At 42.5% G+C, this 17214-nt stretch overlaps 1 protein-coding gene across 5 annotated transcripts; it reads right to left on the reverse strand.

Annotated features, from left to right (window-relative positions):
* Nucleotides 1-1560: 1560 nt before the first annotated feature.
* irf8 (interferon regulatory factor 8) lies at nucleotides 1561-9504 on the reverse strand. 5 transcript variants are annotated; one of them, XM_021607483.2, is made up of 9 exons: nucleotides 8792-9424; nucleotides 8404-8577; nucleotides 6220-6403; nucleotides 5340-5428; nucleotides 4985-5093; nucleotides 4229-4276; nucleotides 3712-4116; nucleotides 3399-3514; nucleotides 1561-2887 (listed from the first exon to the last, which is right to left on the reverse strand). In XM_021607483.2, exons 2-9 carry the CDS (start codon nucleotides 8575-8577, stop codon nucleotides 2690-2692), a joined length of 1323 nt encoding a protein of 440 aa, XP_021463158.2. In that variant the 5' UTR covers nucleotides 8792-9424; the 3' UTR covers nucleotides 1561-2689. The 5 variants fall into 5 exon arrangements, with proteins under 5 accessions (XP_021463158.2, XP_021463157.2, XP_021463156.2 ...); XM_021607482.2 differs by having other exon boundaries at nucleotides 5340-5431; nucleotides 8792-9422; XM_021607481.2 differs by having other exon boundaries at nucleotides 5331-5428; nucleotides 8792-9420.
* Between the last annotated feature and the right edge of the window lie 7710 nt (nucleotides 9505-17214).

Here is a 17214-nt window from a genome sequence, read left to right on the forward strand (position 1 = left end):
AGCCACAAAACCAGAAAGAGAAAAAGCAGATTTTCAAGGAAATACTTTGGAGAATAGTAATTCCTCTTTATTTAATCTTTCATTTATTTGATGGTTCTAGTTAGTTCGTGAGAGGCTGAAGTGTATGTCAGTGTCTCTAGATCTGGCATAATGCATGTGTAGAGACCATTACATTCAATTACTACTCTAGTGTCTGTATGCTACCACCAGAGCCGCTGATGTTGAATGTAAGTCTTGCTTTTTTATGATCATTTATTGTGGGAAACCTCAGACGCCACAAGGCAGTGTTGCAACAGGAGACACCACACTGCAGACACTGCAACTATAGACAGAAAATCGAAGCTTGTGCTTCGTGCATAAGTGCACTCTAACACCCCCATAACCAACTTTTCTCATTATAACTAGGGACAGCAGTTTTTCCTGACCACTTGATCTGACCAGGAAGTCTGAGTTATTAGGCCTAGAGTTTGTCCTGCTCAGATCACATAAGTAGAGGCAATAGACCCAATTCTATTCTTCTGAATATTAGAGACACAGGGGGTTAAATTAGCCTAGTCTCAGACAGATCTTATTTGGGGGGTAGACTTGGTTTCCTGTGAAAGTTTCTGACGGCTTGCAGTCAGTTCCTGCTTGTTGAAACCCTGTGGAGGGGGTCTGACAGATGTGTAACACCTCTACATGTCTCTGGACAACAACGGGCGCACGCGCACACACACACACACACACACACACACACACACACACACACACACACACACACACACACACACACACACACACACACACACACACACACACACACACACACACACACACACACACACACACACACACACACACACACACACACACACACACACACACACACACACACACACACACACACAAAAATGTATCCGAGCCAGCCCAGTACAGTTCTTGTCAGCCCTGTAGTGTTAATCAGGCACAAGTCAAGTGAAATATATTACCTAGACTATTTGTGATGAGAGTGTGCATGTGCGGCTTGTTAGCAATGTTTTGTAGCTGAATTCCAAATAAGTAACTGCTGAGTGACCTGAGAACTCTAATCTGTGTGGGTGTGAAGTGGGCATGTTTGTGTAGGTTGTTCTTCTGTACTTTAGCAGTTTCTCATGATTTGAGATGGGAGAATAGCCCATTCTTTAGAAGTTACCAGCAATGAGATGAACAATAAATTAATTCCCCACAGAGGGAATGGGGAGATCACAAAGACCTTTGTCTCTCTTCTTCTGCCCTCGCCCTCCTTTCTCCATCAGCCATGTCTTACTCACTGGGGATGTCCTAGACACTAGTTTCCCTCATATATGGTCCGTCCTCTCTATGGTTTCTGAAAATGTTGGCTGTTGTTCCATCACTAGTAAACTCATTCCCTCCCTCAGACACACGTGATTTCACTTGTGGGATGTATGGTGACGGGTGCTACTACCATGGAACTGAGAGTCTATGGTGGCTAGTATGGGTACACCTCTGGAAAAATTATTTTTTTAGGCCGCCTGCGTCTTTCAAAGTATTCAATGAAATACACACACAGGAAAATGATGTCATTTTACCATTTATTCTGGTTTATTGTGTGCTGAATAGTTTTAGCTGTGGTTTTCAAGCCATCACCAAAGACTCAATCAAAGATATGTTCAGTAAGTGACTTCATAGATATTGTTGTATAACAGCTCATAAATAAAATACAAGCCAAATGAACAGATTCACTGAAAAGTTTGATATTCATTTCAAAGTTTGACAAATGAATTCAGAGAGAGTAAAACAGTGGGCAGAATAGGATAGTAAAACCTATCTATATCAAATACAATCCAAGCAATCATGTTGCTGTTAAAATCTCTCATACGGTATAAGAAAAAAAATTCTACAGTACAAATTGAAAAAAAATTACCGTTTTAAGGAGGTTATACATATAAAGAAAATCAGTAATCTGGTGTACTGGTAGCTAAATGTCCTGCTATAGTGGCCCTTGATTTAACATGTATAAATGTATATACACTTTGACATGATGACTAGTATGGACTATTGGATTGAATATCAATCACATTTTCCATCATAAACAAATACATTAAAAGCAGGTGAGAAATCTGACAAACAAAAGCTAGTCAATTGATAGACACAAATTCTTATATAACATTCAATACTTCAGGGTTTATTCAATCAAATTTACTGCTCCAGTAAACTCACCACATTGTTTAAAAATGAATAGTGATAACCTTAGGTTTACAAGACAGAATAGTTAAAACCCCTATTTATTCAGAATTATATTAATTACATTTGTACTGTGTTTTATTTCTGGATTGGTATATGTGGTATACTTCCTGGGGTGGTATATTTGATGAGTAAATACCTTTACAGCACCATTTGTAATACGGTTGTATAGTACTTCCCTTTCTTGACACACAGTGTCTCTGTAACACCCAAGCTGCATAGCGTTGGGTCCTATCAGTTCACACCTTGCAAGTGTTGGCTTTGTTCTGATCCTCTATCCCATCTCTTTCTCCATTCATCAAAGTATGCCCTCGCTCATTGGCTCTGAAGAATTGAGAAGCATTGCTGTAAGCGAGGGCTAAAAGGTGTGAGAGGCTGAAGTGTATGTTAGTGACGCATTTCACCATATGTCATGTCAGTCCTTTCTTGTTATATCAATGAGGGGGAGTGAAGGAAGGTGCCCTGTTCAGGCGGTGATGGGCATGTTGTCCCTGTAGCAGGCTGCCCTCTGGGGGGCGGTGTAGCTACACAGGTCCTGGTAGATCCGGGCCATCTGCTCCCCGGCATGCAGCTCGTCTGACTGGATCTCCAGGTTAGGACTGCTGTACTGGGAACGACGCATGCTCACTGCATCCAACAGCTGCTGGCAGTTCACTGGAGTGACCTGTGGCCGAGCACAGACAGAGAAAGAAGAAGAGGAGGAGAGAGGGAGAGAAGGAGAGGGGCAACTGTAAGCTCAGTCTGCCAGCTTCTGACAGTAGACTGGAGTGATCTGAACACAACCAGACAGGGAGAGAAGAGAGGTAACTGTTTGCTCAGTTTGTATTTTTATGGTACACTCTTAGAAAAAAAGGTGCTATCTAAAACCTTAAAGGGTTCTTTGACTGTCCCCATAGGAGAACCCTTTGAAGAACCATTTCTAGTTGCAGGTTCCATGTAGAACCTTTTACAGAGGGTTCTACATGGAACCCAGAAGGGTTCTACCTGGAAGCAAAAAGGTTTGGGGACAGCCCAAAAAAACCCTTTGGAACCCTTTTTTCTAAGAGTGTAGTGGTGCCCTTTTGACCAAATCACTGTAAAGACTAAAGTTACCTCTATTTACTCAAACACATTCTGGGACTGTGCAGGGGGGATACCACATGTTTCAGTGATCCAGGGGATATAATCTCTGCTACCTGGACGAGGATAAGTTTGCTCTTGGCTGTGCTGAGGTCATGAAGCTCCTCCCCGAAACACAGGGTCACCATGGGGTCAGGGGTGGGAAGCTGGCCCTCCTGGTACAGCTGGAGAGCTGGGACAAACAAAGCAGACAGAGAAGAGTTTATTACACAGACAGAGACTGCTTCATCATAACTGCACACTGATGAGTAAAGGCATGTACTCCAAAGAGTATATGTCTGTCAGTCAAGAATACATTAATTCCTGTCCTCTTCAGAGCACAACATCCTAAATCAACAACAAAAACAACATGAGTTCCTTCCTCCTCACCTTCGAAGAATCTTCCTGTGTCAAAAATCTTGACCACAGCATCTCTCTCCAGTTTGCAGGGCCCCCCAGGGCTGTAGTGGGGGCCCAATCCCCCCTGCCCGCTCCAGAACACACGGCTCTGGCACAGCCTCTTGATGAAGATGCCCTCGCGGTTGGCACGGACCAGCACACCCCTCTCCAGGTGGCCCAGGAGCTTGCGAGTGACATGGCGTTGGCGCTCAACCTCGATGAGCTCAGCAGGAGGGAAACGGACGTTCTGCAGGCTGTCTGGGAGACAGTAGGGGGACCTGTGCTGGACCAAGGGAGGCTGACCCGGAGAGATACGACAGCCATCAGCATGAGATGTCACCACGCTGTCCATCAGCTTCCCACCATAGAAGAAGTTAATGATCATCTGGGAGAAGGCTGGAAACAGAGGGAGGAAAGTGTTGAGTAAGCCACCGCATTGTCTTCTATTAAGTCTCGCAGAGGAATGCAAATAAATACATCTGTATTTAGAAATACTGAGGAAACATACCGTTATTGAAAGAACCCATCGGCGAGGGATCTTGATGCCCCGGGAAGACTGCAGGGTAATAAAATAAAATAAAGATAACTGACTGTTGTATAGATTTTATCATTTTATATTATATCTATCATGAAATTCAAATGTTACCTTCCTCTTACATATGCAATATGCTCGTTAAGATGCAATGATCTTGAGTGACCGTGAAAAACATCTGACCCCTCTATCATGTCATGATTTGTCATTTCATCAAAAAATACAGCCCGTCAAGCACAACAGACTCACAGGCGGTGTGACCAAGAAAAAAACACCTTAGTCAGCAAAGTGCTAAAGGAAATTAGCAAATCCTTCCCCCTCTAGAATTCTAGAATCATGTAAACAAGCTTGTGTTAGAAGCCATAACTGCAAGGTAGTGTCGCAGAGTATATGCAGTTATTTTTTAATTAATAAATCGCAACTCTCACAAAGGAGGAACCGTAGCCTCATAGAACAACCCACAATAACGGCCATTTTGATACAGGAGTCATAAACATGCAAGTTTCTCTACACATCTTAAAAAATTTTCTCATGGAAAACAGCTAGACAGATACTTTTAACAAAGGACAATATGATGTATAGGCATTTGATAACTAATTAAATAGATCAGATAATTCACACATATATATATATATATATATGTTCCAGTTGCCACTGTATGAAAGTGTTTAAATGGATATGACACCACTGCATGTTGGAGACACTCCACTAGATTGGATGAAAGACCCTTACCACTGGCACTGCCCTGGGACCAGTACTCTGGGCTGGGCTGCATCCTACAGCCATCCTCCTGGGGAGAGTGGCTCCTCTTGACGATGCCAAGGTACTCATCACTGGAAGACTGACAATGGAATGACACACCATGCAATTAGTCTCTAATAACCATACATCAACAATCATACATATAATCACACATATTTAGAAACAGAAGAGGTAAGATAGTTGATAGTGGAGGATAGAGACAGAAAAGGAGAGAACTTGAGCGACAGTAAAACAAGAAAACAGAGAGAGTGAAGTTGGTGAGAAATATAGACAGAGAGAGGAAGGGCAGAAATGGATGGAAAAAAGAAAAGCATACCTGTTTCACCTCTTTGATGAGCTCCTCCAGGTGTGCAGAGCTGCAGTCCATGTCAGTAATGTCACCAGGGCTAGATGTCAAAGCTGCTGCACTTTTACCTGCTGGAGCAGAGGGGACAGCATGGTTGTAAGTATTATTGTCACAGCTATTTTTTATATTTACTACGGAAAAGGCTGATGGTCAAATGTAAATCAAGTCTCAGCAGCAAGCTGTCTTTGTCCAGGTGTCTATGTTTTCAACTCTGATCAAGGCAACGTCCTTCTGCTGAAACATTAGTGACTTTTAATAGATCATTTGGGCATGGACGCAATTGTTTTACTTTATTTAATTTTTTACCCCTTTTTCTCCCCAATTTCATGGTATCCAATTGTTTTAGTAGCTACTATCTTGTATCATCGCTACAACTCCCGTACGGGCTCGGGAGAGACGAAGGTTGAAAGTCATGCGTCCTCCGATACACAACCCAACCAAGCCGCACTGCTTCTTAACACAGCTCGCATCCAACCCGGAAGCCAGCCGCACCAATGTGTCGGAGGCTACACCGTGCACCTGGCAACCTTGGTTAGCGCGCACTGCGCCCGACCTGCCACAGGAGTCGCTGGTGCGAGATGAGACAAGGATATCCCTACCGGCCAAGCCCTCCCTAACCCAGGCGACGCTAGGCCAATTGTGCGTCGCCCCACGGACCTCCCGGTCGCGGCCGGTTGCGACAGAGCCTGGGCGCGAACCCAGAGTCTCTGGTGGCACAGCTGGCGCTGCAGTACAGCGCCCTTAACCACTGCGCCACCCAGGAGGCCCTGCGTGGGCGCAATTTGACTCTACATCCATTCAATGCAGGTGTTTATAATGTTCATTATTCTAATGTCTCCATAGTGAAATATGAACTCACTCTTCTGCTCCTCCTCGGGGACAATGCGGTACACCTTGTAGGGCTCAGAGATGTCCAGCTGGGACCTGTCTCCCACCTCCTCGAAGTTGGGGCTCTTATTGAGGGCACACCGCAGCCTGGTCTTCCATGTAGCAGGCTCAGCCTTCTCCCCCTCCTTAAACTTCCCCTTAAACACCGCCCAGGCCTGCAGGGAGGGAGCAGGTGCATTAGAACGAGAGCCATAGTAACATACATCCAAAAATAACACATACCTGCTGGTGCTGTCAACAACTTGTTATATTGAAAAAGGTCTGGAACTGAACGAAAGAGATTAGAAAAGTCTGTGATGAAGCCATGCATAGAAGTAATTAGAACCCAACTACTTTGATAGGCAGAATACAATTAATCACATGATAAATACAGGTAGGATACATGAAACAAAAGGTTGAATTGTAATGACATGAAACTGGACAGGTTCTGGTTTAAATTATTTGTTAACTGTTAAGTTATAATTACACAAAGAGAATAGATTTTCAATGTAATCTCACTCTGCTTGACTTCTTATGGCCATGGGCTCTAATTTAGCTGGCTCCAAGGAGGCGCAAGTGTCAAACGCAGATTAGTTTGCAATTTCATCATGTAAAAACTGGTGCACTGGCATTTTCCAGCCATTATGCCAGGTTCGGCAATTTACCTGTCTAGCATCAGCTCGCTTACACTGAGGGCAATATTTGAGGTGTGTCCTTAAATACAAGCGCAAAAGTGACAATTTCATGGAGCGCTAATGGGGAGTTTAATGAGCCACAAAAAGTAGGTCTTAACGGTAACACAGTTGATAATGGCATGGCTTTTGAGAGGTGGCCTTTCCAGGCATGGTGCACAGTGCCCATGGAAGAGAGATGTGCCTTTCATGCCAGTGAATCTCGTATTTAGAAACATTAAAAAAACGATGTTTAATTCAAAAAATGTTTTAAAAATAATCATAGCCTCCCCTTATTCAAGGCCGATTTAGCAGCATTGCACAGATGCATCTTTTTATCCGGGCCATTAGCCAAGTAGCCTAATAAAGGGGTTTTAAACGGTATGCTGAGAGTGCTTAGAAATATTTCGCCCTCATGCTTTCTCACAATTCACATACCTGCATAGTTAATATCGCTTGTTCAAGTATCCATCCTCATCTCCACAGAGTGCATTTAATCTGGTTACCAAAGATACGCTCCTCCAAACGCATGAAAATTATTCAATTAATCAACGGTAGGCCTCGGCTATATTTTGCTTATTGATAACGTGCCTCACACATACAATGCGATTTGTGAGAGCCTAGTATTTTTTATTTTAGATGAAGTGCGATGCGTAAAGATACGTAGGCTATAGGCTATGCTCATTGAAGCCAATTACAACACTGTTGACTGACACCATTCCAAACATAGACTATTGAGCTAACTCATATGTTGTTTTTTTTACTGTTGCTATTACTTATTACTGTAGCATATGCTATTTAATAAGCTGTAGTATAAATCCACAATGGACCAGGACGAGAATAGTCCATGGCCCCAGCCGAATTGGAGTTGATGACAATACAAAGATCATCAATAACCTAGAGAACTCAGACAAATGCATGCATTATTAAGCCATGCAATGTGTTGAGGGGTCAAGCCCTTGTCACACCTACAACTTGTTTATTTATCAAATCCCAGCCCTTTAGCGCCACTGCCAGCTATTGTGCTTATAATTCTGGCTGTGAAAACAGCACAAATGTTTCTGACACACCCCCAGACCAAGAGTTACTGCCAGCACTTAGATTTAGCATTGTGTTAGGTTTGTTAAAATAGAGCCCCATGACTCAAAGATCAACGTATTGTCAATTATGTCATCATACTCTGTAGCCTATTTATGTGCGTTACAGGTGGTGACAATGTGTTAATAAACCAACAACACGTAATGCACACCTGCTTTATTTGTAGGCGCATACTAAACAATTAATGTGTAGCCTATTTATGCGCGTTACAGGCGGTGAGAATGTTTTTGTAAAACCTACAAAACGTAATTCTCACCTACTCAATTTGTAGGTGCGAAAAAAAGGTTTGTGCTATATGTCTCTCCATAAGTGGTGCCGAAGGCTAAACATATCAGTGACTTAAATATGCTCTCAAATCTACCGCTATCAACAAAATCCTCTTTTGAAATGTATGCCAATGAACCTACCTTGAAGATAGAGGCGTCGACCTCCTGGTTGTAATCCTGCTTCCCAGCATGTTTCCAGGGGATGCGGAACATAGTGCGACTGTCGTCCTCCCAGAGCAGCCCCGGGTAGTGGCCGCTCTGGATCTGCTCAACTAGCCACTGTTTCAGCCTCCGACCGCCCGTGTTTACTGACATCTGTCATAAACATTCACAAGACATGTCACTGTATGGGCTGAACGTTTGTTTTAATTTGATACTTGTTTGTGATAATTATGAATTTATTTCAAGAGAGAGAGAGTAAAAAGTCAAACAAGATAAAATTGGTTTATTATTTCAAAACAACTATCTTTTTATATAGCTAACAAGGGACCACTCTTGAAGAGTTTAAACAAAGACAACTAAACCTTACCTTTTATTTTTGTATTGATAAGTCCTTTAGATATCCTTGTGATATCCTTCAAATAGCTTATTGAAGACTATTAAACCCTAACACCAAGACGATGTCTCAGAGGCAATAGAATAAATCTTTACTCGCATAACAGTTTAATCTCTTCTTTCAGATGAATGAAGTATTGACTGCAAGCTGATTGGACAGATGCGTTTCACTTGTATCCAATCGGGTTTAGGAAATACTTATAGATAAACCAATTCGGAAGTCTTGTTCTTGGAAGCATGGGCATTTACAAGAAATCATCTGACAGGAGATATCGTAGTAGGGTCTATGCCACAGTTGGCTACAGACGGCGGGGTATTGAACAATCCTGGATAATAATTAGTCAAGGATAAAGGGAATTTCACCGCGTCATAAAATTACATTTTACTGTAAAGGTCGGTCCAACAGGTATTGTTCCTTCGTCACCCCACTGGTGCAGGTTTTACTACAGCCTAGGCTGCATTCAAACATACTGTAGGTGTAGGCAGAGTGACTTTCATGTTGGCTATGTTGGACAGATATGTACTCTGAAATAGATGAAATTATAAAGTGTTTATCATGTTACCATGTGAATTCGTTTTTATTTCGTGGGAATAAGAGTGTAAAAAAAGAAGACAAAGTATCTAATGCCAACATGCGTATTCATAGCCCTTATACTGAAAGGAATATACACAAAACATTAGGAAAACCTGCTCTTTCCATGACATAGACTGACCAGGTGAAAGCTATGACCCAATTATGATGTTACCTGTTAAATCCACTTCAATCAGTATAGATGAAGGGGAGGAGACAGGTTGAAGAAGGATTTTTAAGCCTTGAGATATGGATTGTATATGTGTGCCATTCAGAGGGTGAATGGGCAAGCAAAAGATGTACAGAACACCATACAAAGAACACCATACCTACTGTGAAGCATGGGGGTGGAAACATCATGCTTTGGGGCTGTTTTTCTGCAAAGGGTCCAGGATGACTGATCCGTGTAAAGGAAAGAATGAATGGGGCCATGTATCGTGAGATTTTGAGTGAAAACCTCGTTCCATCAGCAAGGGCATTGAAGATGTGGCTGGGTCTTTCAGCATGACAATGATCCCAAACACACCGCCCAGGCAACGAAGGAGTGGCTTCGTAAGAAGCATTTCAAGGTCCTGGAGTGGCCTAGCCAGTCTCCAGATCTCAACCCCATAGAAAATCTTTGGAGGGAGTTGAAAGTCCGTGTTGCCCAGCAACAGCCCCAAAACATCACTGCTCTAGAGGAGATCTGCATGGAGGAATGGGCCAAAATACCAGCAACAGCGTGTGAAAACCTTGTGAAGACTTACAGAAAATGTTTAACCACTGTCATTGCCAACAAAGTGTATATAACAAAGTATTGAGATAAACTTCTGTTATTGACCAAATACTTATTTTCCTCCATAATTTGCAAATAAATACATAAAAAATCCTACAATGTGATTTTCTGGATTTTTTTTCTCATTTTGTCTGTCATAGTTGAAGTGTACCTATGATGAAAATTACAGGCCTCTCTCATATTTTTAAGTGGGAGAACTTGCACAATTGGTGGCTGACTAAATACTTTTTTGCCCCACTGTACATGCAACTTAAAAGTTAGATCTCACAAAATGTATATTTGAAAACGTTTGGACATCACAGCACCCTTGAGGGAATCTTATTTGTCAGAAAAGGGATGTTCATATGATCGGGAAGATATACAAAACCTTGCAGAGAGCATATCCAACTGACAATCTCTTAGAAAAAACTTTAAACTTGAAACATTAAAAAACTGATGTTGGCACAAGATGGAAGGAATGTTAGCATAACTAATGAAATTACAGCTAACAAAAGAGTATGCTTAATCCAGTGTAAGATAATGTATAGAATTAATTATGCAAGAGACAAAATTCACAAATTATACAGTACAACGGCAGAATCATGTCTTCAGTGTTAAACAAATAATGACTTAATAATCAATGCTTTTTATGAAGTCCGGAAGTTGTGGATGGAGCTAGAAAGTTGGCTGTCAGAAGTATTGCAATGTAAACTTAATTTGAATCTATTCTGTCTGCATATTTCAAGACATTGCATATGGGGGTGTAGTGAGATGGACGATTCTCTTCTCATCACTCATCTTGAAAAAATGGATACAAAAAACGTGGAAATCAATCAATTCGCCATCATTAACACAATGGGAAAATTGAATGATTTATTATTTAAATATTGAAAGTGCGTGGGCTATGGAGAGAAACAAAATGGTGCAGTTTCAGGCCATGTGGCGGAAAATTACGTGGGCCCTGGAGATGGGGGTCTGTGCTAGTGGGTCTAGCCAGGTGGGATATAGTTATTGTTTGTATGATGTTGTCATTTGTGTGTATGTTTTGTATTGTTTATAAAATCTTATAAAAAAAGAATGGTTCACCACCTAAAGGACATCCAGACAACTGTGGGAAGCATTGGAGTCAACATGGGCCAGCATCCCTGTGGAGCACTTTTGACACCTTGTAGTCCATGCCCCGACGAATTGAGGTTGTTCTGAGGACAAAAGGGATGCAACTCAGTAATAGGAAGGTGTTCCTAATGTTTTGTAAACTCTGTGTATATGCTAAAAATAGCCTGCCCTACAGTAGAGAGCTGATTTCATCTGACTAATATTAAAACTACACAGGAATGGTTCAGTGGTTTCAACAGATACTGCAGGACTGAATGTTGGCGGAGAGGGTTAACTTGTTGTGCCCCATCCTCAGTACTGTATTCAGACAGCCTTTGTATGTATCATTTCGAAACTGAGAAAAGCAGTTGTGGTGAAGGTAAGGTCACATGTCCAGGGTGCGTTTTGAGGATTTGAGCCATGTCGTGGTCTGGCCTCACCTGTATGGCGGGGGTGGAGTCTGTATAGGGGGGGACTGTTTGGGGAAGCTGGGGGTGGCATGGTCTCTGGGTCAAAGAAGGACTTCTCACTGAGGGGAACAGAACACTCATTGTTACTACTGTGTCCATGCCAGTCTGGGGTGGCACTGCCAAGGCACTCTGTCTCTGACCAACCCCCCATCTCTGGGTCTTTCCCTAACACATACACAAATAACATTTTACTTGTCACATGTGCTGAATACAGTAGGTATAGACTGAATCGTGAAATTCTTATTTACGTGACCTTCCCAACGATGCAGAGTAAAAACATATATATTTTTAAATGGTAACACTAGGAAAAAAATACACAAGAATGGAGCTACACTACATGACCAAAAGTATGTGGACAGCTGATCGTCGAACATCTCATTCCAAAATCATGGGCATTAATATGGAGTGGTTCCCCCATGTGCTGCCTCTACTCTTCTTGTAAGGCTTTCCACTAGATGTTGGGACATTGCTGCGGGGGACATTAGTGAGGCTGGGCACTGATGTTTGGCAATTGGGCCCAGCTTGCAGTCAGTGTTCCAATTCCTCCCAAAAGGGTTTGATGGGGTTGAGGACAGGGCTCTAGGCAGGCCAGTCAAGTTCTTCCACACCGATCTCGACAAACCATTTCTGTATGGACCTCGCTTTGTGCACAGGGGCATTGTCATGCTGAAATAGGAAAGGGCCTTCCCCAAACTGTTGCCACAAAGTTGGAAACACAGAATCACTAGAATGTCATTGTATGCTGTAGTGTTAAGATTTTTCTTCACTGGAACTAATGGGCCTAGACCAAGCAATGAAAAACAGCCCCAGACCATTATTCCTCCTCCACCAAACTTTACAGTTGGCACTAAGCATTGGGGCAGGTAGCGTTCTCCTGGCATCTGCCAAATCCAGATTTTTCTGTTGCTGTCATCACTCCAGAGAACGAGTTTCCACTGCTACAGAGTCCAATGGCGGCGAGTTTACACCACTCCAGCCGACGATTGGCATAGTGCATGGGGATCTTATTAAGCTTGTGTGCGGCTGCTCGGCCATGGAAACCCATTTCATAAAGCTCCAGACGAACAGTTCTTGTGCTGACGTTGCTTCCAGAGGCAGTTTGGAACTCTGTAGTGGGTGTTGCAACTGAGGACAGATGATTTTTATGTGCTATGTGCTTCAGCACTCGGCAATCCTCTCCTGTGAGTTTGCATGGTCTACCACCTCGTGGCTGAGCCTTTGTTGTTCCTAGATGTTTCCACTTCACAATAACAGCACTTACAGTTGACCGGGGCAGCTCTAGCAGTGCAGAAATTTGAAGAACTGACTTGTTGGAAAGTTGGCATCCCATGATGGTGCCACATTGAAAGTCACTGAGCCCTTCAGTAAGGCCAATGTTTGTGTATGGAGATTGCATGGCTGTGTGCTCAATTTTATACACCTGTCAGCAACAGGTGTGGCTGAAATAGCCGAATCCACTCATTTGAAGGGGTGTCCACATACTTGTATACAGGTCCTGTGTAGCTCAGTTGGTAGAGCAGGTCACTTGCAATGCCAGGGTTGTGGGTTCGATTCCCAAGGGGGACCAGTATGTATGCACTCTACTGTACATTGCTCTGGATTAGAGCGTATGCTAAATGACAAAAATCTTAAATGTAAATATGTACTGTATATACGGGGAGTACCAGGTTAATGTGCAGTGGTATGAGGTAGATATAGAAAGTCTACTCCCCCTTTCAACATTTTCAGCTCATAGACTGGAATTAAAATGTCATTTTTCCCCATTGATTTACATATCCTACCCACAACTACCAAGTGAAAAAAATATTCTGGAATTTTTTATTAAATCTCTTTTTTTTTTAATTGACTGAAAAGCTTGGTTAGATAAGTGATAACAATCCTGAATTACCTCAGGTGTAACCAATCACCTTCAAAATCACACACTAAGTTTATTGGCCTCCATCTGTGTTAAATTTAAGTGATTCGCATGATTTCAGGAGAAATTCAGCAGTTCAAATCAAATTGTATTTGTCACATGCACCGTTTTCAACAGGTGTAGGTAGACATTACAGTGAAATGCCCTTAATTACAAGCCCTTAACCAACAATGCAGTTAAGAAAAAGACCTAAAAAAATAAAGTAACAAATAATGAAAGAAATAACAATAGCGAGGCTATGTACAGTGGGTACTGGTACAGAGTTCATGTGCGGGGGCACCGGTTAGATGAGTTATTTGAGGTAATATGTACATGTAGGTAGAGTTATTAAAGTGACTATGCATAGATAATAATAACAGAGAGTAGCAGCAGCGTAAGAGGGGGGCAATGCAAATAGTCTGGGGAGCCATTTGATTAGATTTTCAGGAGTCTTATGGATTCGGGGTAGAAGCTGTTTAGAAGTCTCTTGGACCTAGACTTGGCGCTCCAGTACCTCTTGCCATGCGGAAGCAGAGAGAACAGTCTATGACTAGGGTGGCTGGAGTCTTTGACAATTTTTAGGGCCTTCCTCTGACACCGCCTGGTATAGAGGTCCTGTATGGCAGTAAGCTTGGCCCCGGTGATGTACTGGGCCGTACACACTACCCTCTGTAGTGCCTTGCAGACGGAGGTCGAGCAGCTGTCATACCAGGCAGTGATGCAACCTGTCAGGACACTTTTGATAGTGCAGCTGTAGAACCTTTTGAGGATCTGAGGACTCATGACAAATCTTTTCCGTCTCCTGAGGGGGAATAGGTTTTGTCGTGCCCTCTTCACGACTGTCTTGGTGTGCTTGGACCATGTTGGTTTGTTGGTGATGTGGACACCAAGGAACTTGAAGCTCTCAACCTGCTCCACTGCAGCCCTGTCAATGAGAATGGGGGCGTGCTTGGTCCTCCTTTTCCTGTAGTCCACAATCATCTCCTTTGTCTTGATTACGTTGAGGGAGAGGTTGTTGTCCTGGCAACACACGGCCAGGTCTCTGACCTCTTTCCTGTAGGTTCCCTCTGCTGGGTAGTGAATTGCAAAGCAAACACTAAACCATAAGCACCAGGGAGCTTTCAAAAGAACTCTGGGACAAAGTTGTGGAAAGGCACAGATCAGGGGATGGGTATAAAAATATTTTAAATGCCTTGAATACCCCTTGAAGCACTTGGGAGATTCTATAACCATGTGGTCAACATGTTTGTGGTCTGACAAAATGAAAATGAAACTATTTGGCCTAAATGTAAAGCTTTATGTTTGGTGGAAACCCTACATGGCACATCACCCAAAGAACACTATCCCTAATGTGAAGCACGGTGGTGGCAGCATCATGTTATGGGGATGTTTCTCGTCGTCAGGGACTGATCAGGATAGAAGGTAAAATTAACGGAGCAATGTACAGAAAAGTCCTTGAGGAAAACCTGCTACCCTCTGCAAGAAAGCTGAAACTGGAAGTGAAGTTCACCTTTCAGCATGACAACAACCCGAAGCACACAGCCAAAGCTACAGTGGAGTGGCTAAGGAATATAAAGGAACATTTCCTTGAGTGGCCCAGTCAGAGCCCTGACCTAAATACAATCGAAACATGGCAGCATGACTTGAAGATTGCTGTCCATCAGCACTCCCCAAGGAACTTGAAAGAGCTTGAACAGTTTTGCAAAGAAGAATGGTCAAATATTGCCAAATATAGGTGCGCAAAGTTGGTAGAGACCTATCCCAACAGACTCCCGGCTGTAATTTCTGTCAAAGGTGCTTCCACCAACTCATGGGGGTGGAGAGGTATACATTTCAGTTTTGTATTTAATATATATATTTTTAGCACTTTGGTACTATTTTCACAAGTATGTGGTACATTTTCAAAACTCTTAGTACAAAACTCAAAACTGGTCACACTTGTAAAGCAGTCAGTCTTTCATTCAAAACCTGTCATTGTGCTTTAATTTGGAATGTAAACATCTCTCACTGCACAACCAACCATTGATTCAATATATACATTTGTGAAATGTAATGAGAACATTGGTTTAATCCCCAAAACACAACATTGATATCGTTTCAATCTAGTCGTTTTAACTACCAGTTAATCCAATACCAAACAATGCAAGATACATGTTTCGAATCACCATTAGAAGTGATGAAAGTAATATGCTACAGTACAGTAAATTACAGTAGATTACAGTTTTCACATTAGGCAATACACTTAAATTACCCAACAAAATGGATAGAAAATCTATAATTTCCATAATATCTATCCAATGTGTAATCAAAGGTGTGATCAATGAAGATATCCTTCACAACCATTCATGCAACATTTAAAAAAATGCAATATAGGTGTACTGTCTGTAATAAAATGTAAGAAATTAAATGAAACAAATTAAATTGATGAAAATAATACACAATATTTAGCACGCATTCATTTGTATCAAGACTGTCTTGAGCATTTGGCCATAAATTCATCCATATCACAGTGAATGTCCTCATTGTTCATGCACCACGGGAAAAAGCTTTTGGCATGGCGAATCCAAGCTTGACATTTGGTCGTCATTGATGTCATAACATGCCTCATTCATGGCCAGAAGGAGGGTGGCAAGCTCATGGGGATGGCGATCGTACAGCTTCGACCTTCAATCCTATTGAGGATTTTCAACCCTATTGAAAATCCTCAATAGGGTTGAAAGAATGGAGAGTATGGGGCAGGTATAGCATCATGAATTGGGGATGGGCCCGAAACCATGCCTGAACCACCTCTGCATGGTGGAACCTAGCATTGTCCCACACAATGACCCTTCACCATGACAGGCCCGCTCAATTTGATTGAGAAACACAATGAGCTGTGCAAGTAATGGCCGATGTCCGACCACAACATCTTCAGAGATAGCTGTTTCCTCCTCGTTGTCCAGGCACTTGGATGGTCGCCAGTTGGCCGATGTCCGACCACAACATCTTCAGAGATAGCTGTTTCCTCCACGTTGTCCAGGCACTTGGATGGTCGCCAGTTGGCCGATGTCCGACCACAACATCTTCAGAGATAGCCGTTTCCTCCTCGTTGTCCAGGCACTTGGATGGTCGCCAGTTGGCCGATGTCCGACCACAACATCTTCAGAGATAGCCGTTTCCTCCACGTTGTCCAGGCACTTGGATGGTCGCCAGTTGGCCGATGTTCCACCCACGGAGACAAGTTTTGGCCAGGTTGAAGTCCGCTTCATCAACAAAGATATACTTGTGATTGTTCACAGCAGCATCAAGCACCCTCTTAAAATATATTTTGGTTAGTTACTTTTACAGTATAGTTCCAATATGATATTGTGATTCTGAAGATAGAACAGAGTATACTGTCAATAGATCATACTGTAAGAATACTGTAACATGTTTTGTGAATTTAAATGCATTACAATGTCATTTACTGTACATGTAATGGTAATATGCATAGTTCATATCCTGTAGACTTACAGGTTTTCTTGGTGAAATGTTCTCATTATCAAATTGACAGTTGATCTTTTTAGATCGTGGTGAACTAATTTGGCAGCCTCTGCCATGGTAAGGCCTCTGTTTGCCACAAGGTCAATGACGA

Source organism: Oncorhynchus mykiss, chromosome 6, assembly GCF_013265735.2.
Source record: "Oncorhynchus mykiss isolate Arlee chromosome 6, USDA_OmykA_1.1, whole genome shotgun sequence".
NCBI lineage: Eukaryota > Metazoa > Chordata > Actinopteri > Salmoniformes > Salmonidae > Oncorhynchus > Oncorhynchus mykiss.